The sequence below is a fragment of the Eptesicus fuscus genome, chromosome 12 (assembly GCF_027574615.1).
Source record: "Eptesicus fuscus isolate TK198812 chromosome 12, DD_ASM_mEF_20220401, whole genome shotgun sequence".
NCBI classification, from domain to species: Eukaryota; Metazoa; Chordata; class Mammalia; order Chiroptera; family Vespertilionidae; genus Eptesicus; species Eptesicus fuscus.
In genome coordinates this window covers 85,965,543-85,982,437 of record NC_072484.1, presented here as the reverse complement: position 1 = coordinate 85,982,437, position 16,895 = coordinate 85,965,543, and the positions used below count along the sequence as shown (strand labels likewise).

Below are 16,895 nucleotides of genomic sequence, written 5' to 3'. Positions count from 1 at the left end.
ATCTATACCATTGAGGAAAACAGCCAAGAGAGCATTACCATTTTTACCATCGATCAACTTCTTTTCTGTATTTTGCTGCCATACTTCTAGGGGTAATCTACTGTACACTTGCACACTGACTATTAATTTATTCGCCACCACTCTCTCGCCACCTGGCTTTTGCTCTCACACATATATGTAAATGTCAGATATAAAGGTCATAAATACTCACATAACTTTTCAGCCTAATGAGTATCTGCCCTATTAACCTCTCTATGGGATTTGTTAGTAATTATGTTTCTTCAGCTCTAAGATTCACAGCAATATCACTGAAATTGAGGTGCTCCTTACAAGTGATTTTGTACAATTACTATAGTTAACTTTTCTTTTCACATTATACAACAAAATCATCGGTAGACTCCAAAGGCAATGGCATCGTTATATACTTGCTGAAGTGTTTAGAGGTAAAGTGAACGGATGTCCACAGTTTTATTTGAAATGCATTAAACATTAAGATAGGTGGCTAAATGAGTAAATATGTGGCAAAGAAAATATAAAAATTGTTAATTACAGAATATAGGTGGTGGATATATAGGAGTTCACTGTACAATCTTCCTGAGCATTTGATATTTTTATAATAAAACATTAGAAGCAAAAAAATCTAAGGCATCTTTGAATCAAGGAACTATTACATTTAAAACTGCCGTTTCCTTTAAGTACTCCCCTTTTTTACCTTCTAAAAATTATACTGTCATTGTTCTCTTATCTCTGGTAAGAGTAAAGTACCTGGTCTTTACTCCCTCATAAAAATATAGATTTACCTTAAATTTCAATTTTAAAATTTCTTATTTTCCTTCAAATTCTTTCCTTGGGAGTTGTGATCTAATTCTGTCTACTATATGCCAAAACCCTTAAATCTCTGAGAATGATGACCCCAAACTACTCTTCAGCTGTGACTTCCCTGTTGGATTCTTAACACTTTACCATATAAACTGTATACTTCCACTTGGATGTCCAACTGACCCAGCATACTTCACTGTCTCCCATTCCTTTTAAGGAGTATCTTCTCAACTCACTTCCCTCTTTCTGTTTGTTTATAACCATGTTCCCAAAGACAACAACAGAGTCACCTTGGATTTCACCTTGTCCCTCACTCTTCATATCCAATTATTCACTCAGCCACCTGCTTCTTCTTTTGAAAGATAACTATTATGGCTGTCTCTTCCATCTAGTCTCACTGCCATAAATCTACATCACACAGCTTCTATCTCAATCTTGGTTTACCACTGGATCCTCCCACTGCTCTGTTTTCACTCACTGTACCCTGCCCTTTGCCAGCTTATTATCTCATAATTACTCTATAAATCACCCTCCCTAGCAAGACTGCTTTACCTACAGACTCTGAAAACATCTTGTACTTTCTCATCTCTGAGTTTTTACTTACTCTGTCCTTCTTCTTGGTACACTTTTGTGATTCTCCAGCAATCAGGTAAGAGAATAAATATTATAACAATGCAGAACAAGACTTATATCTTGCCCCTGCCCTTAATAACTGTGACCTTGGAGAAGTTATTCAATGCTGTTGTACTCTGGGTTCAGACCCTATAAATTGACTTGACCTACTTTATAGAGATAGTGTGGGATTTAAGGAAAAGACATGCACAAAATGGCATTCTCCCAGTCCTTAGTTTATACATAACATAGATTTGGCAACGGATAAACATTTATGTATTATAAAATGATTTCTATTTTGCTCTGAGCTGTCCAGAAATGCAATTTTCTGAAAATAGTCAATTCCCTAAAGATACTAGTTAACTGAGATTTTATTTTTCTTTATCTGCAGTGGAACTCAACGCCAATGAAAATATCTGACTAATTCTGTCATGCTGGACCTAGAAGAAGAGCTCTTCGAACCCACACATGGGAAATTATTTATGAGAACAACATGTTTATATGCAATGTTTCATAAACTCTTCAATATTCAACATATTCTGCAGCATGAAGTTTCTGAATATTTTATATCTATAAAATGATTGGAAGCTAGTTCTGAAAAAATAGGCTGTAGGCTATCTTATATTGGGGTTAGAAATAAGCCCACATCATCTTTGGGCTTTTGACAATATGTAGATATTTATTCTAGTGTTCCAATCTGAAATAAAACTTTCCCCAGTTGGATATGTTGGGCCAACTCAAATATGAAAAAAAAATGTGATCAATAGATATTTGGAAAGGAAACTAAAAAAACTGTCAAAATTAAAACCAATTTTCAGCTGGTAGCTCAATTTTGAAAATGAAAGGTATTTCAATAAACACCGCCTTTATAATTATTCAAAGTGTGTGTATACATTTTTTTTGGAACACCCTATATTTTCTGTAAGTGACACAAAGGTGTCAGCAATGTCTCACCTGTGTTCAATAAGGAATAACCTCTTTTACCCACTTTCAACAACTCACTTCCTGTTCCTCACTTCTTACTCCTCCTTGCCCTGATATTCTCTTTGCAGAAGGTTCGTGCTGGGGATAGCTAAGTGGGAAGTTAGGGCTGAGCTCTAAGAAATTCCATAGACTTTGGACACATTAAATTGGCTCATGGTGAGAAGCAATTCAGGAGATGCAGTGTTTACGAGAGGAAGTCAGGCACGTTGCCACCAAACCTGTGACCCTATAGGACGTAAATCCTTATTGGGCTTGCAGAGCAAACATGCATAACGGTTGGTGGAGACACAGATGAAGAAATTGGAAGGGAAAGGCTATTAAATGCAGTTTGATCATTTAAAGCTGCTGCTGGAAGATTGTTTCCTGGCTGCTGGGTAAATTTATGATTTGAAAAAGACATGTCCAATTGGAAGAGGCCATGGCTTGCTCAAGACTCAGGAAACAATGTTCAGATTGCTCCGAGCAGCTGTCCTGCTCTTCTCTGCTCACCATGTTGTTTTTCTTGCAAGGGCCCGATTCACTGGCTCCCTTTCTCTGGTGCATGTACTTGTGATGAAATACAACACTCAGGAGTTAGACCTTGTTTCATCACCAGCCATGGAACCATTGGCATTGACTTTAACCTCCTCCCACCTGACCTCACTGCTCCTTAATATAAGGCATTGGAGACTTCACTGGGCCAAATGTATACAGTAATGTGGTTCCTGATCATATCAAATCAGGACTTCCTGAATTCAGTGCTAACATCTTTAACTAGACTAATTCATGGTCACAATCCTTTACTCCTTAAAAAAAGATGAAACCAACCCTTTCCAGACTAGATTTTACTTTCCCCATTGATAGTTGTGGGAAATTGCAACATGAAGAGGTCAAATGACTTACTCAAGGCTGACCCGATAGCCAGGGAGCTGGGTCCTAGGGGAGTTTTATAATTCTCCTCGGGTAAGTTGCCTTTCAGTCACAGGTTGCTCTGCCAGTGAAGAGACCTGGAAAGTGGGTGGAGCTCTCCCTGCCACATGGCCAGGCCACCTGCCTCTCACCTGCACTGTGGTCACCATCAGCTCACACCTGTGTGCACAGGCAGCCCGTTTCTCTTACCCGATGGAGGTACCTCTCTGAAGAGTAGCCAAAAAGGAAAATAATCAAACAGATCACTATGATTTTAAATGCAACACCAACTGAAACTATAGGTTAAGTTAGCAATCTTGGACTTTAAAGGCTAACACATGACTAGTGTAAAATATTTCATTTCTATTAAAAATCCCGACGCTGATGATCACAGTAGAAAGATACGAACAACTGGGGAAGGAAACAGAAAATGTGAAAGACTATTGAAGAGGGCAATTTGGAGGAGATATGAAAAGAGCAGTCATTTGAAGTTCCATTATTCTTATAAGTCTCTAATATGCAATTATGTCATAATATGTCTCTCATTTTGAAATCAATTGGGCTTACTTATCATTGCTTTTCACACACACACACACAAAGAAGCTTGTTAAAATCCCCTTTACCACAAATGGTAAAGGCATTCTCTTTGGAGAGCCTTGATGTTCCAGTAAATAGGTTCTTGCAATAAGAACATCAATCCTGCAAGCCTACGATAAAAGTCAACGCTGTAAAACACACGAGATGTAAAACACATGGCACTTGAATTCTTCGTTCAGTTCTGCCAGTAGGATCAAAGTTACAAACATCCAGAAGCACAGCTTTAAATGTTTTTACACATTCTTTTAGATGTTACAGGTCATACCTTTAGAAATACTTTGCTGATGGTTAAAGTATCACTTGATTTTCATATCACAGATTTTGGGTTTTCATTGTATTAGATTTCTCACAACACATTTTCAATGGTCCATTAGCACAGAGTTTTATGTGGACACGTTTTATTTGTTTCTTTCAAAATTTCTCCTTGTTTTTTCAAGGAGAAATTGGGAAACTATAAAGCCTGACACTAATTGATAAACTATAAAGAACTCTGTCAACTGCTTAAAATCTTTATTCAAATAAAAATCTTTCATTTATGTTATTTCACAAAGCAAAGAAAAATCACAGAGAGAATATCCACTCTTATTACTGCAGTAATTAAGACTGTTAGAATTCAGTATCTTTTAAAGAGGAAAGACTAATTTCACAGATGAGAATAAGCAGGATTGAGGGGAGCAAAATCAATTCCCCAACTGGCATAATGAAGAGATTAATCCTCAAGACTATTTCCATGGAGCTGCACACCCTGCTTTTAAGAACAAAGTGGATGCTACTCTTCTTCATTTTACTAGGATGTCACTGCGTGTCTGTTTATTTTCACCAAGTTAAATTATTAAATGGAATTTCCAGGGATGGTGCTTTCATATTGCTTTTCCACTCCATGCAATTTTCTTTCACTTTAGCCTGAGGTGTTAGTTATCATTAGGAACACTTAGCATTTTGTAATCAAATGGTCATGGATCTGGAAATCATTTGATCTTACCTGCATTTATCATCAATATCTAAACTTTTTACTGACTCTCAGGTTGCCTTGTTTCACTTATAATCATCATGAGACTTAAAATTGAAACCTGAATTCAATTTTTGGCTCTTACCTTTATTATTCTATTCTGGCACACTCAAGAAATATTACAGAGTGTCTGTTATATGTAAGTGTTTGTATAAAGGTCCCAAGAATAATGATACATGGTTCTGGAACAGTTACAAGCTATTCAACCGCTCTGAATATCTACCTCTGCAGCTATACTGGTGATAATAGTTAAGCCTCAGGTAGGCATGAATTCACTCGGAAATGACCTCAATAAACTATAAAAGGTGACAAAATTAAAGCATCAACCTTATTAATTTCATCTAAGCTGGTTTTTAAAGACATTTTGACCCTCATGGTATTTCATAAATAACAAAAGCTATATAGCAGTAGTTAACCATGTGACTTATCAGGTTCTTAGGAAATGGGAAAGAAATATTTTCTGCTTTGAAAACAACCTTTTGCTCCAACTTTCCCTCACCATTCTCTGCTACTTACAAGCTCATCCACTCCACAGTATAATCCAAGGACATTCTTCTTAAATTATGGAGCTTACAAGGTAACAAAGTTTTGAAAATAGATTTTTTGAAAAATTTATTTTATGATGATTATCTAGATGGCAATTCAATACTTCAACCTTTGAGTTTAATTGTCTATTAAGTTCCTAATTAGCCTCAATTATATATTCTATATAATAAAAGCTTAATATGCAAATCAACCGAATGGCAGAACGACCGGTCACTGTGACACTCACTGACCACCAGGGGGCAGACACTCAATGCAGGAGCTTCCCCCAGCCGGCAGGCCCCAGGCCAGGCAAGGTGGGTGCCAGCGGTTCCCCCGCCCCCCTGCCGATTGCCCCACCAGTCGCCCCACAGAGGGAGGTGACTGGCGGTGGTGGCAGGGCTGGCTTGCGAGCGGGTGGTGATGGGAGATGGGGCCACCCCCCTATCGCCCCACTGGTTGCCCCACAGATTGGCCCTGATCGCCAGCCAGGCTTCGGCCTATCCATGCACGAATTTCATGCACCGGACCTCTAGTGTATATATAATCTAGTAAACTTTGGGGTAATATTTTCTCTTATTTTTTAATTGGGCAAAAATTTGATCAAAAGGATTCAAATTGGGACTCAATTGTGGTCATCCACTCCCTCCTCCCCAAAGCTTTCCTCAATTCTAAAAAAGTACCAGCCATTTGAATCTCCTTGATCCTCACATTCTAAGCACAATCTGATAATATTCTCATGTGTCTTAACTTTTATTTTCATTTTATACTTCCTTCTGCTCATCTTTACTTTTATTATTGGACTCCAAAGCCTTGGCTATCCATAGTGTCTGGTACAGCAAGCAACAGATATCAACTCCCTGGCTCCCTACCTTCCTGTAAAGAACTGTGCAGGTCAGTCAGGTGTATTTAAGAACATAGGAGCTATTCCAGAGGACTTGGCTAGTCCCAACTCTTGCTATAATATCTTTACTCCATTTAGCCTCCATAAAGGACTAAAACATTTACTCAAATACTAAACTACATGAGCCTACCTGCCATAAGACAGTTCTTTTTGAGGACTATTTAATTAGGATCATTCAAGAAGTCTTCTTGTAGAGACAAAAAAAGCCAATTCAAGAATAAGTGTTCACATCATGAAGAAAGTGAAATAAAATTCTTTGTTTTCCTTCTATGTTATATTGTTTTGAGTTCTTTGAATTTTAGCTATTAGCTCAGTTGTTGACCTTGGGCAAGCTGCTTTGCCTTTCAGGCCTCAGCTTTGTTACCTACAAATGAGGCAGCAGACACGTGGCTTCCTCATAAAGAATTTTCCAGAGTTGTTTCCCTCTCTGAGATTATTAGCAGAGCTCTTTCCTTCATATGGAATGCCATAATAGAGGAAACAGTAATTTATTAAAATACCAAGTAGGTTCCAGAGTCACAAATATTGGTGCCATATAAGGCAACTTTAACTTAAATACTTTTTTACCAAGGGATAATTTAGGATGACTAGACCAAAGCAAATCACATTTCATCTATTAAAAATATCACTTAGAGATGAGAATAGGCCAATTCCAAGGAGCTACTAAAACAAAACAAACAGAAAACCACACAGATGAGCTTACACATAAGATGGAATTTGAAAAGGCAGTAGTTTAATTTTCTACCCTAGAATGGATTGGTGTTATTGGTTCCAATACTGCCAGATCAACACACCCCTCGGACTTAGCTGTGCCAATGATTTATTTGATCTGACTGGCCCGAAAAGTGACCGTCTTGTTTCACCTGCTAGAGGATGTCTGATCTCCCGTGACCTCTTCCTCTGACTGGTGTCAGCAGAATAGAACATGCATGGGGCATCCTTGCTGAACACCCCAGATGGTGGCCTACAAGTGGCCCAGGCAAAGCAATTGTATTAATGCATTAGAGTAATTTATTGGCGGTTTTGTGTGATAGCATATTTACTGAAACGAGGCCTATCATAAAGATCAGGTTGGAGCAGGAACACATGATTTCCCGACCAGCCAGGTAAGATAAATCAAGTGCCTTTTCTGTCCCCTGCAGCCACCTGCACCCACTCCTTGTCCTCCGCGCTCAGACAAATTGAAGCGCATGCCACAATTTGCAGAGGGAAAATCAAACTCAATTTCGCAGGACAATGAAGTGAGTTTTGGTCTTGTCATGTCCACTGACATATTGATCCCTAGAAGATTGAAAAGATGAGGCTGTTCTAGGGTCTGGCTTTTACAAATAAAAATGCATAAAAATGCAGTGTGTACATGAAGGACAATAGAGCATTTATGCAGCTTTGCAAAGATGCAAGAACTCGGGGGCTCATGTTGCAAAACGGCGCACGGTGTAAAAGTCCCCCATGAAAGGGTCCGGTTTTATTTCCCTTTAGAATTACAGCCCGGAAGACAAATGGTCTCCTAATCCAGGTTCATTTAAAGTGCAGCCGATCATTTCATCGCTGAAAGGAATTTGCACTCGTGAAGAAAAAAGCCCCACCTTACCGTGGCCTTTTGTTGAATATGTGTCAGATCTATAGAGCCCTCAGCCCAGCGCTCCATCAAACATCTTCCATTTAGCCTGAAAGGGACTAAGCCACATCCCTCACATGTCCACCCTGGGATTTGCAAAGTGCTGTGACTGCAGCCCCTGATGTGTGAAGACCACAGGTTATTCACGTCTGTGGAGGAAGCATCAAGAAACGGAACCACGCCCTGGCTGGTTGGGTTAAGCGGATGGAGCCTTGACCTGTGGACTGAAGAGTCCCAGGTTTGATTTGGGTCCAGGGTTGTGGGCTTGATCCCCAGTGTGGGGCATGCAGGAGGCAGCCGATCACTGATTCCCTCTCATCATTGATGTTTCTATCTCTCTCTCCATCTCCCTTTCTCTCTGAAATATATGTATTTTAAAAAGAAACAGAACCGCTTTATCATGAGGTGATGATGAAATTGTAAGAAACACAATAAAACACCCAGGGTCTAGTAAGCAAAATTTCCAAATCAGCAGGTGGAAGGAAAACAAACAAACAAACAAACAAACCCAAAGAGATGGGTCTGTGTGTTCGGAAAGGCAGATTTCAGACGCTATGAAAACAGGGTGACTTCCTAACTCCCACTCACTATGGAAACACCGCACAGTTCTCTGCCACTCCGTGGAGACTGTTCCCGCACAATGGTGCTGCCCTGTGCCTCATATACACTGAGTGGCCAGGTTATTATGATCTCTGAACTCATAATAATCTGGCCACTCAGTGTGTATGTGTGTGTGTATGTATGTGTGTGTCTGTGTGTGTGTGTGTGTGTGTGTGTGTGTGTGTGTGTGTATTAGGGGCCCAGTGCATGAACTCGTGCATGGGTGGATGGGTGGGGTCTGGCCAGCCTGGCGAGGGGGAGGGACATCAGCGGTTAGCCAGCCTGCCTGCTGGTTGAACTCCTGGTCGAGGGGACAATTTGCATATTAGCCTTTTATTATATAGGATATACACTGAGTGGCCAGATTATTATGCGTTCAGAGATCATAATAATCTGGCCGCTCAGTGTATAAGTGCTGCGAACACAGCTGCGTGTCTCAGTGGAAGGCAAACAGGTCAATGATCCCCTTGAAAACCCACCCATGGGAAGGGCAGAGGGAAGGAGCATCTTCATCGATCCTAATTCTCAGGTTTCAAAGCAGAAAGAGCTTTTCGTCAGGCAGGATCTTTAAAAAATTATAGCAGGGCCCCACTCGAGAGGAATTACTTGTGTTAAGTAAAGATACAGTCATTAGTACTTACACGGCCTTTTATTGTGAAACCCAGAGAAAATTTCTTTGAGATGTGTTTTTTTTTTTTTCAGCCGACAAGAGAATGACTTCACTTCATCAATCAGTTTGACTAGAGTAATGATTTTCTTAGAATTAAAATTGGTTGAAAGCTCTAAGTATTTCATTTTTTAGGCTGAGACACATGTAGTTAATGTCACAGCTAATACATTTGTCAGTCAGCTAATTTTCTTTTTCTATTAGAATAAGTAAACATCAGCGCTTTCTTAAAAGCATACTATTTACCATGTGTCAGGAGCAATGCAGGGAGAACTTATTTGAAAATCACGAGGTAGGACATTATGAAATGAACTGGAATCACAGGCAGACAATGAAGGAGAAACATGAAAGGAAAAGGCATTAAACGATTCCAAAGTGCTGGCCGGGTGTGCCACAAGGTGCGTGGGGGAGGGGGCGTTTAAAGGGAAAAGATGAAAACTATAAAATCAAGCCCAAAACGCAAGACACTGACGCTGGAAAATATGAAAGACGCTACGGCTTTTACGAAAGTTCAAATAAAAACAAGAATGAGAGTGAAACAAAAGAGAGCTCATAAATGTACAATGAGAATAAAAAGAAAATGAGATCTTGCCCACATGACATAAGATCAGAGAATGGTTCTTCTTAGATGCTTGTTATTTGAGAGAATAGGTGTAGAGATTGAAGAACAAACTCTGTTTCAAAGCTTTTAAAGACATAATATACCCGCTTATGCTATGGTGTGTCAGATTTTGTTTACGGCAGCTGTAGTATTTTTATAACTAGAAGAAAACAATGACTAGTAAAGAACAATGGCCTTACTTTGTCCTGTCTCCTGACAGGTGCTCATCCTAAAATTAGAGTTCTTTGGAGCATGAGGTGATCTCCAAACTGTGTGTCCCAAACCAAACATTGCCACCACCATAAAATGTTCATGTAACATGGACTCCAGAGAATCATTTTCAGCTTTTTTTCTCTCTATGTAACACAGTTACTAAAACCCCCACTCTACTTGCAAGTAGAGAGAATAGTTAACAGTACAAAGTACCATAGCACTTTCGTTTTTGTAATAAAAATTATGTTCTTCAGCATAGGATAGTTAAATCTCTTACGTTTTTAAAAAATGTGAGTGAAGCCGAAACCGGTTTGGCTCAGTGGGTAGAGCGTCGGCCTGCGGACTCAAGGGTCCCAGGTTCGATTCCGGTCAAGGGCATGTACCTTGGTTGCGGGCACATCCCCAGTAGGGGGTGTGCAAGAGGCAGCTGATCGATGTTTCTCTCTCATTGATGTTTCTAACTCTCTATCCCTCTCTCTTCCTCTCTGTAAAATATCAATAAAATATAAAAAAAAATGTGAGTGAAGAAACAAAAAATAGTAATAACACTGTGATAAGTTTGTATGGTGACAGATGATTACTAGAATTAGCGGGATGATCACATTATAAAGTGTAAAAATGTCAAATCATTTACTATATTGTACACCTGAAACTAATCTAATACTGTGTACCAACTATGCTTTAAAAAAGGCTTGTGAAGAAATGGTATTCCTTAACTCAGCATTATTTCAGATGTTTCCATTTTTCTCCTTTTTATCAGTTTTGGAATAATTTAATCTGATAGATTTTTAAATTTTTCTCTTTTTTTTTTTGTTGTTGTTATTAAATGAACACAAACCGAGAGCTACAAATGAGTTCCTAACATTTCGGAACCCATGCTTTCTGCAAAGAGTAAGAAAGGGTGCATCAACTCTTACTGGCTGTGGAGCCTTAAACATGCTACTTCAATTCCCCGTGTCCCAGCTTCCATATCCGGGAGGTGGGGCTAAGGAAGCAGCTACTCACGAAATTGTGTTGAGGATCCAAAGCAATGTTACACATCTCCAGGAGCAGGCCAGTCACAGAGCTCATGCTCAGTGTGGGCTAGCTATTGGTAGTAGATGCAATTAAGCTGCCCTCTACCCTAAACACCAGGCCGGATGTGCACTGCGCATGTCAAGCAGTGGAACCCGCATCTCTCCTGAATGCGGGGTTCACCTCTCCACCCCGCCTCTCAGGGTCCGGCCGCTGAGCATCCATACTGCACACCACATGGACGCTGCCAACACCGGAAGTGATGCGCTCAAACCAATGACTATGACGCCAGGAACAAGACACGTTCTTCATACGGATGTGAAGATAGCTCTCCTCAGTGCGATCATATTTGTCCTAGTTTTGCAGTCATCACGGGGCCTACGAGCTAAAACACTGGCTAAAACCGCTGCGGGTCTGAATCTGAGTAACAGAAGCTTATTCATGGGCCTTTGCACAACGGCAGATCGGCCAGGCCAGCGGCCTTGGGCTATTAAGGGGCCACGTCTATTTTCTTGGAACCATCGAACTTCACTCTTATGTCTTATGTATTGGGGTTGTTAAGAAGTATTCTAATATTCAAAATAATTGTAAGCACTAGTTTTTTACGAATCTACGTATCTCTCTACTGACCTACCTTTCACCCTATCTATCTGTTCCCAGCCCTCCAGCTCTTCCCTCTCCCCCTCTCTTCTCTCTCCTCTTTTTCTTCTTCTTCTTTTCTCCCTCACTTCTCCCCCAAGTCCCTAACAGAAATAAAAAGGAGTTCTGGTTCAGCTCCCCGGGGCACCAGCTGAGACACTGGAATGAAGACCTCCCTGGGAACTGGGGTCTCTGCTCCTCACCTCTGCCATTTGATACTCTTGGAAAGGCATCCTGGAGCGGCTAGTTCCTACCTATCTAAGTTTTGTCTCCTTTATTTCTACAGCGAGGAAGTTGGGTTCCGCACAGGGTCTGACACTCTTTCTGGCCCTGGAAGTCTGCAGTAAGGATCCCCAGAGATGACTATTGAAAGGCACAGAGCAGAACGGGGAGAGCACGCGCTGTGCCCTGAACGGTGGTTTGCAGACTCTCGTGCCTCTAACTCTAGTTTTGGAGTCTAGCCTTAAATGCCGGGATCCGTGTGGCAAACTGGAGAATCAGGAACTTTCCCAACGTTTTCTAGTGGGCAGACCTGCAGCCTGTATTAAAAGTACTCAACGGGCATCAGGATTACTGAGCAACTTCCCAAAGGAATGAAGGGCACCAACAAGCCAGCTGCTTTTAAGACAGCTATGGAGGAGCTGCACTGCACACATCAGCACCAGACGTGAGCACACAACCATTGCTGAAAACATATGCTGCATGCGGCCTTCTCAGGAACCCTCCTGCCCGTAAGTAGAGGCATCAAAGATAACACTGTTTCCAATGCGACAAATGGGCGCTTTACCTGGCTGAGACAGGAGCGGCGTGTAAGGGACTTTCGGTTCTATTGCACTCATTGGCGGAGGTAGCAAGGGGTTAGCAAAGCTGCGGAGCGGGTGCGTTGGTCGAACACAGGCTGTGGGGATGGTCCTGCTCGGCGCCTCCTCACCGCTGGGATGCTCAGGCTGGGCTGGGGGCATCATGGGCGGAGGTTGGGTGGCCGGTCCTTCATTCACTGCTGCAATGGAGAAGTGAAAATCCATTCATTATTCCAAGACAAAGCTTGCTTCCCCTAGGTCATCCGAGGGCCCCTGGATCAATGCAGAATGATATGCTAAGATCTGGCCAACCTCTTCTTCATGTTCCGAGCATCCTCATTCTTCTTGGTATATTCATGGGATACGCTAGCACTGCCCCTTTAACCCATAGAAATAGATCCAGCGAGACAGGCATCCATTTCTCAGGAATAGTAGTAAAGTATATACAGCACACACTACATTGCCTGAACTGTCTGGGCGCTGTAATCATAAGTGATGAAGCGAGAAAAAAGAGTTATTTCTCTCTTCATAAATGGCAATGTCAGTGAAATTCAATGTACCAAACCCAGCTACAGCTGCATTATTATCCAGCAGCCAATATGCCAATTTTTCTGTGATTTAAACATGCTATGCCAACTATCAAACACATCAGTTACCGGGTGTTAAAGGCATTGCTAATAAAATGATACAAATAATACCCCTATCATTATCTTCCATAACAAAATAGAAGTACATCCAACTAAAAAGTTAGACGAGGGACGACTCTGCGGGAACAAGCTGAATGCAGAAGGATAATTTTTCTCTTTTGTAGCAAACCTCATAATTTGCCATTAGATTGCTATAGTTGAAGAGGTTTCGCACAGTCATCTGTGACAGCTTTCGGGTATTTGGACAGTTTTTCGTAAGGAAACACACCTTTCCCCCAGAGAACACAGTTGAATGGACTTAAACATTGGCAAGGCAGTTCCCCAAGCTAAGGACACTGTGACTTGCCTTTATTCATTCAAAGGCAAAGTCAATAGGTCCAAGTTAAACCACACAGGAAAAGAGCTGCATAGTAAGTAGAAGTGTTGATAAAATAAGAATATTTCTGATTATTAATTTCTTAAGACAGTTCTATTGGGTAAGTTGGAAAAAAATGCAGTAACAGAAGATAATATCTCACTTCTGAAAAATAATTTTTAACCAGGAACTATTTCAAGATAATTACTTTGCGAGATAATTTTGAGACAACTCTCTGGGAGGCTCAGTGAGGTCAGCAAAGGGCAGAAGAGATAGAGAGAAAATCTGATAATGCTGAAGGGAGTAGAGATTAAGATACCAAAGAACAAGACATGCTATTAAAGATATGCAAAAGTGAAATGTGCCTTTGGAGGGAATATGATATTAAAACTCATTTTTCTATATTCAGAAAGGGTTAGAGGTCCTTTGGGTCGCTAAGAAGCCTCGGGCTCACCCCATGCAAAGATGAGGATGAGGAGATAAAGGGTTGGCTGAAGACAGGATGTAGCAACATTGCAACCAGAGCCAGAAAACAGGCAAAAACTTGAAAACAACAACAACAACAACAACAACAACAACAACAACAACAAACAGTTCTTCAAAGAAGAAAAATGCAGCCAAGAGAGCAAAGTAGATAGGACTCGGGGGGGGGGGAAGAGGAGTTTGAACTGATGGGCCTTATCCCTAAGCCAGGAAGTCCTGTTAAAAGTGGAGAGAGGGGCACATGCATGCAAAATGGCAAGAGCTGCAAGGAAAACATGAAGGCACATTCTTGTTGGTTCTCAGGTAAGAGCAGAAGGGATGGGTCTTCAGGCAGGTATCATAGAACTACATTCTACATGCTTGTTAGACTGTAAAGGGGAGAGGAACATGTGTGCTTGTGTTCAGTCAAAATTGTGTAACCTGTTGGATGAAAATACAGTTTTAGAGATAAAGACAATTATAAAGCTGTGACTGCAATAATATTCTATTGTCCAATGTTCTATTGTCCAAATAAAAAAAACAATATGTCTCCACTCTAGGTCAGAGAGAAGCAGCAGCAGGGACCTATATGTAGGTCCCTTCTCTTCATTACCAATGGGCTGTTTTGTTTTTTTTTAAATATATTTTTTATTGATTTCAGAGAGGAAGGGAAAGGAAGAGAGAGAGAGAGAAACATCCATGATGAGAGGGAATCATTGGTGGGCTGCCTCCTGCATGCCCCCTACTGGGGACCGAGCCCACAACTGGGGCATGTGCCCTTGACCGGAATCGAACCCGGGACCTTTGAGTCTGTAGGCCGACACTCTATCCACTGAGCCAAACTGGCCAGGGCAATGGGCTTGTTTTTGTTAAAGGGTTCATATTATCATATTAAAAATACCTCTCTAGGGAAAGAAATTTTGCAATTTTCCTCAGAAACCTACCTTAAGTAATTCCCTGAATCGAAGACGAGTTACAACTAATTCATACCATGTTTTTAAAATGGCTTTAGCCATTAAAATTTCTCCTAAATTTTTGAAATGAAAGAGATCTGTGTTACCAGTAAAATATTATTGCAGTCATAGCTTTAATAAATTTTACATGCACATTTTTAGTCTTCTGAAATTTAGTTTTTTAAAATCCTACAGCTTCACATTAATTCTGATGATGTCGCTGAATTTTGGGGGCTGCTCCTTCTCTTTCATGGCATTGTTCATCAGCATCTGATACATAACAATTCTCTGTGGGCCCAGTCCTCCATCCTCAGGTGTTTGCTGGCCACCATGATATTCCCATTGGAACCACCACGATGTGGCTCTTGACTTTGAGGGAAGAATGGATAGGATGTAGCAACATAACAACCGGATGGACCTGCTCTTTAGTGAAATCAATCCTTACTACCAGACTTTGTGAAAAGGAAAATGCTGAATCTAATCTGCTAGGTGGCAATAGAAGGGCCCATCTTCATGACTAAATGTATAGGTGATTCATAAGGAACTGTTTTTGTTTTGTTCAAGATGACAATTTTGCTTAATACCTTATACAATGGACAAGGTACAGGATTCTATAGACAAATCACAATTTTTATGTTTTCTATGGAGCAAAAGGAATGCTGTTCAGACCTGGCTGACAGGTAAGGCAGGGAAAACTCTTAAACAAACACAGTATCATCTGCTCCACTGGAGGGAGGCTCTCATTTTAGATGAGCCCCTTCGGCCAGTCCAGGCACCAGCTGCAGGACTCCTATGTGAAACAGATTGGCTCCTGACAGGACGTTAGCTGTGCTAAGAGCTCTGAAAGCAAAGAAAACCTCCATTCGCCCACAAAGTGCAGCCTCCCTGTAATTCAGAGAGTAAAACAAGAATCAAATGTGTCCCAGCAAAGCACTTGTTTGCAAAGGAAGAAATGTTAGAAATACATTGTATAAATAGCATACGATTACACAACGGAGTCAAATCTCAGGGCACTTGATAAAAATTTATGTCAACACATAAATCATTGCAACAGAATAACTGGCAAATATATTGCAGAAATGGAAATGAGGATTTTTCTTCTGTCTGAAATAGCAACATTTGAAAGAAAAAAAGCATCCCCATGACTCTAGGCAAAGACACTTTGAGACATAAACACCTTTAGGAACGTGCTTCGCTCATGAGTCTCAGAAGAACAGCATCAGGCAATATTTCTGAGCAACCCCAGCTCCTCACAGCCTAGATTTTTTATAAGAACCTAGAGAAAAATCCATTAACTCCCTGCTATTATCTAGATCAAGTCCCATTGTTAGTTAATTTCCAATTGGGGGTAGAGCTGGAGCAGAAAAATAACACGGAAGGAGTTGAACAGCCTTCTCACGAAGACAACGCTCAAGTTGAAAGGAGCGATGGAAACCACCTGACTTTCTCTGCTCCCTGCCTGCTTCAAAGATGAAGAAGCGGGGGCACCAATTTTGTCGTGACTTGGCCCCAAGACTGTCTATGGGTTGGAGTTTTTTAAAGATGGCCCTGCTCCATATTTTCCAAGGACAACTCATTTGCCTACTGAGGCTGAGGTCAGGCCTGCAGTGCTTTGGTAGGAAAAGAAAATACCTGTCTATCAAAACTGCATAAATCTCTGTCAATATATCACCAAATGTGTGTAATGCAAATACATTATATCATTTCCCCCCCTTACGGTAGGAGAGAAATGCAGCTGTATCTGTGACTTCAGAAAGCAGTGTGTCTCTGCGGGCCGGGTTTCAGCGATTTATTTCTTGTAGAACTCGAAGGTCTTTCGGGTAACTTCGGAGGAAGAAGGGCCTGCACCTGCACACATTTTTCTCTTCCTACGTGTGCCTTTCACTGTTTCTCAAGGTGACTAATAAGACATCTCTAGCCGGAGTCATGAAGTGTTTTCTGCTTGAGAGGGAACAGGGATGTTTAGTGTTCTCCAAGGCATTTAGAAGCCA

General features: G+C 41.0%; 1 protein-coding gene across 1 annotated transcript in view; it reads right to left on the bottom strand.

The window, feature by feature from the left end:
- The window catches only part of DCC (DCC netrin 1 receptor), a 566,817-nt gene that overhangs the window by 14,157 nt on the left and 535,765 nt on the right, over nucleotides 1–16,895 (bottom strand). Inside the window, exon 27 of the mRNA XM_054723604.1 lies at nucleotides 12,475–12,687. Coding sequence (XP_054579579.1) covers nucleotides 12,475–12,687 — 213 coding nt within the window. The remainder of the gene's footprint in view (nucleotides 1–12,474; nucleotides 12,688–16,895) is intronic.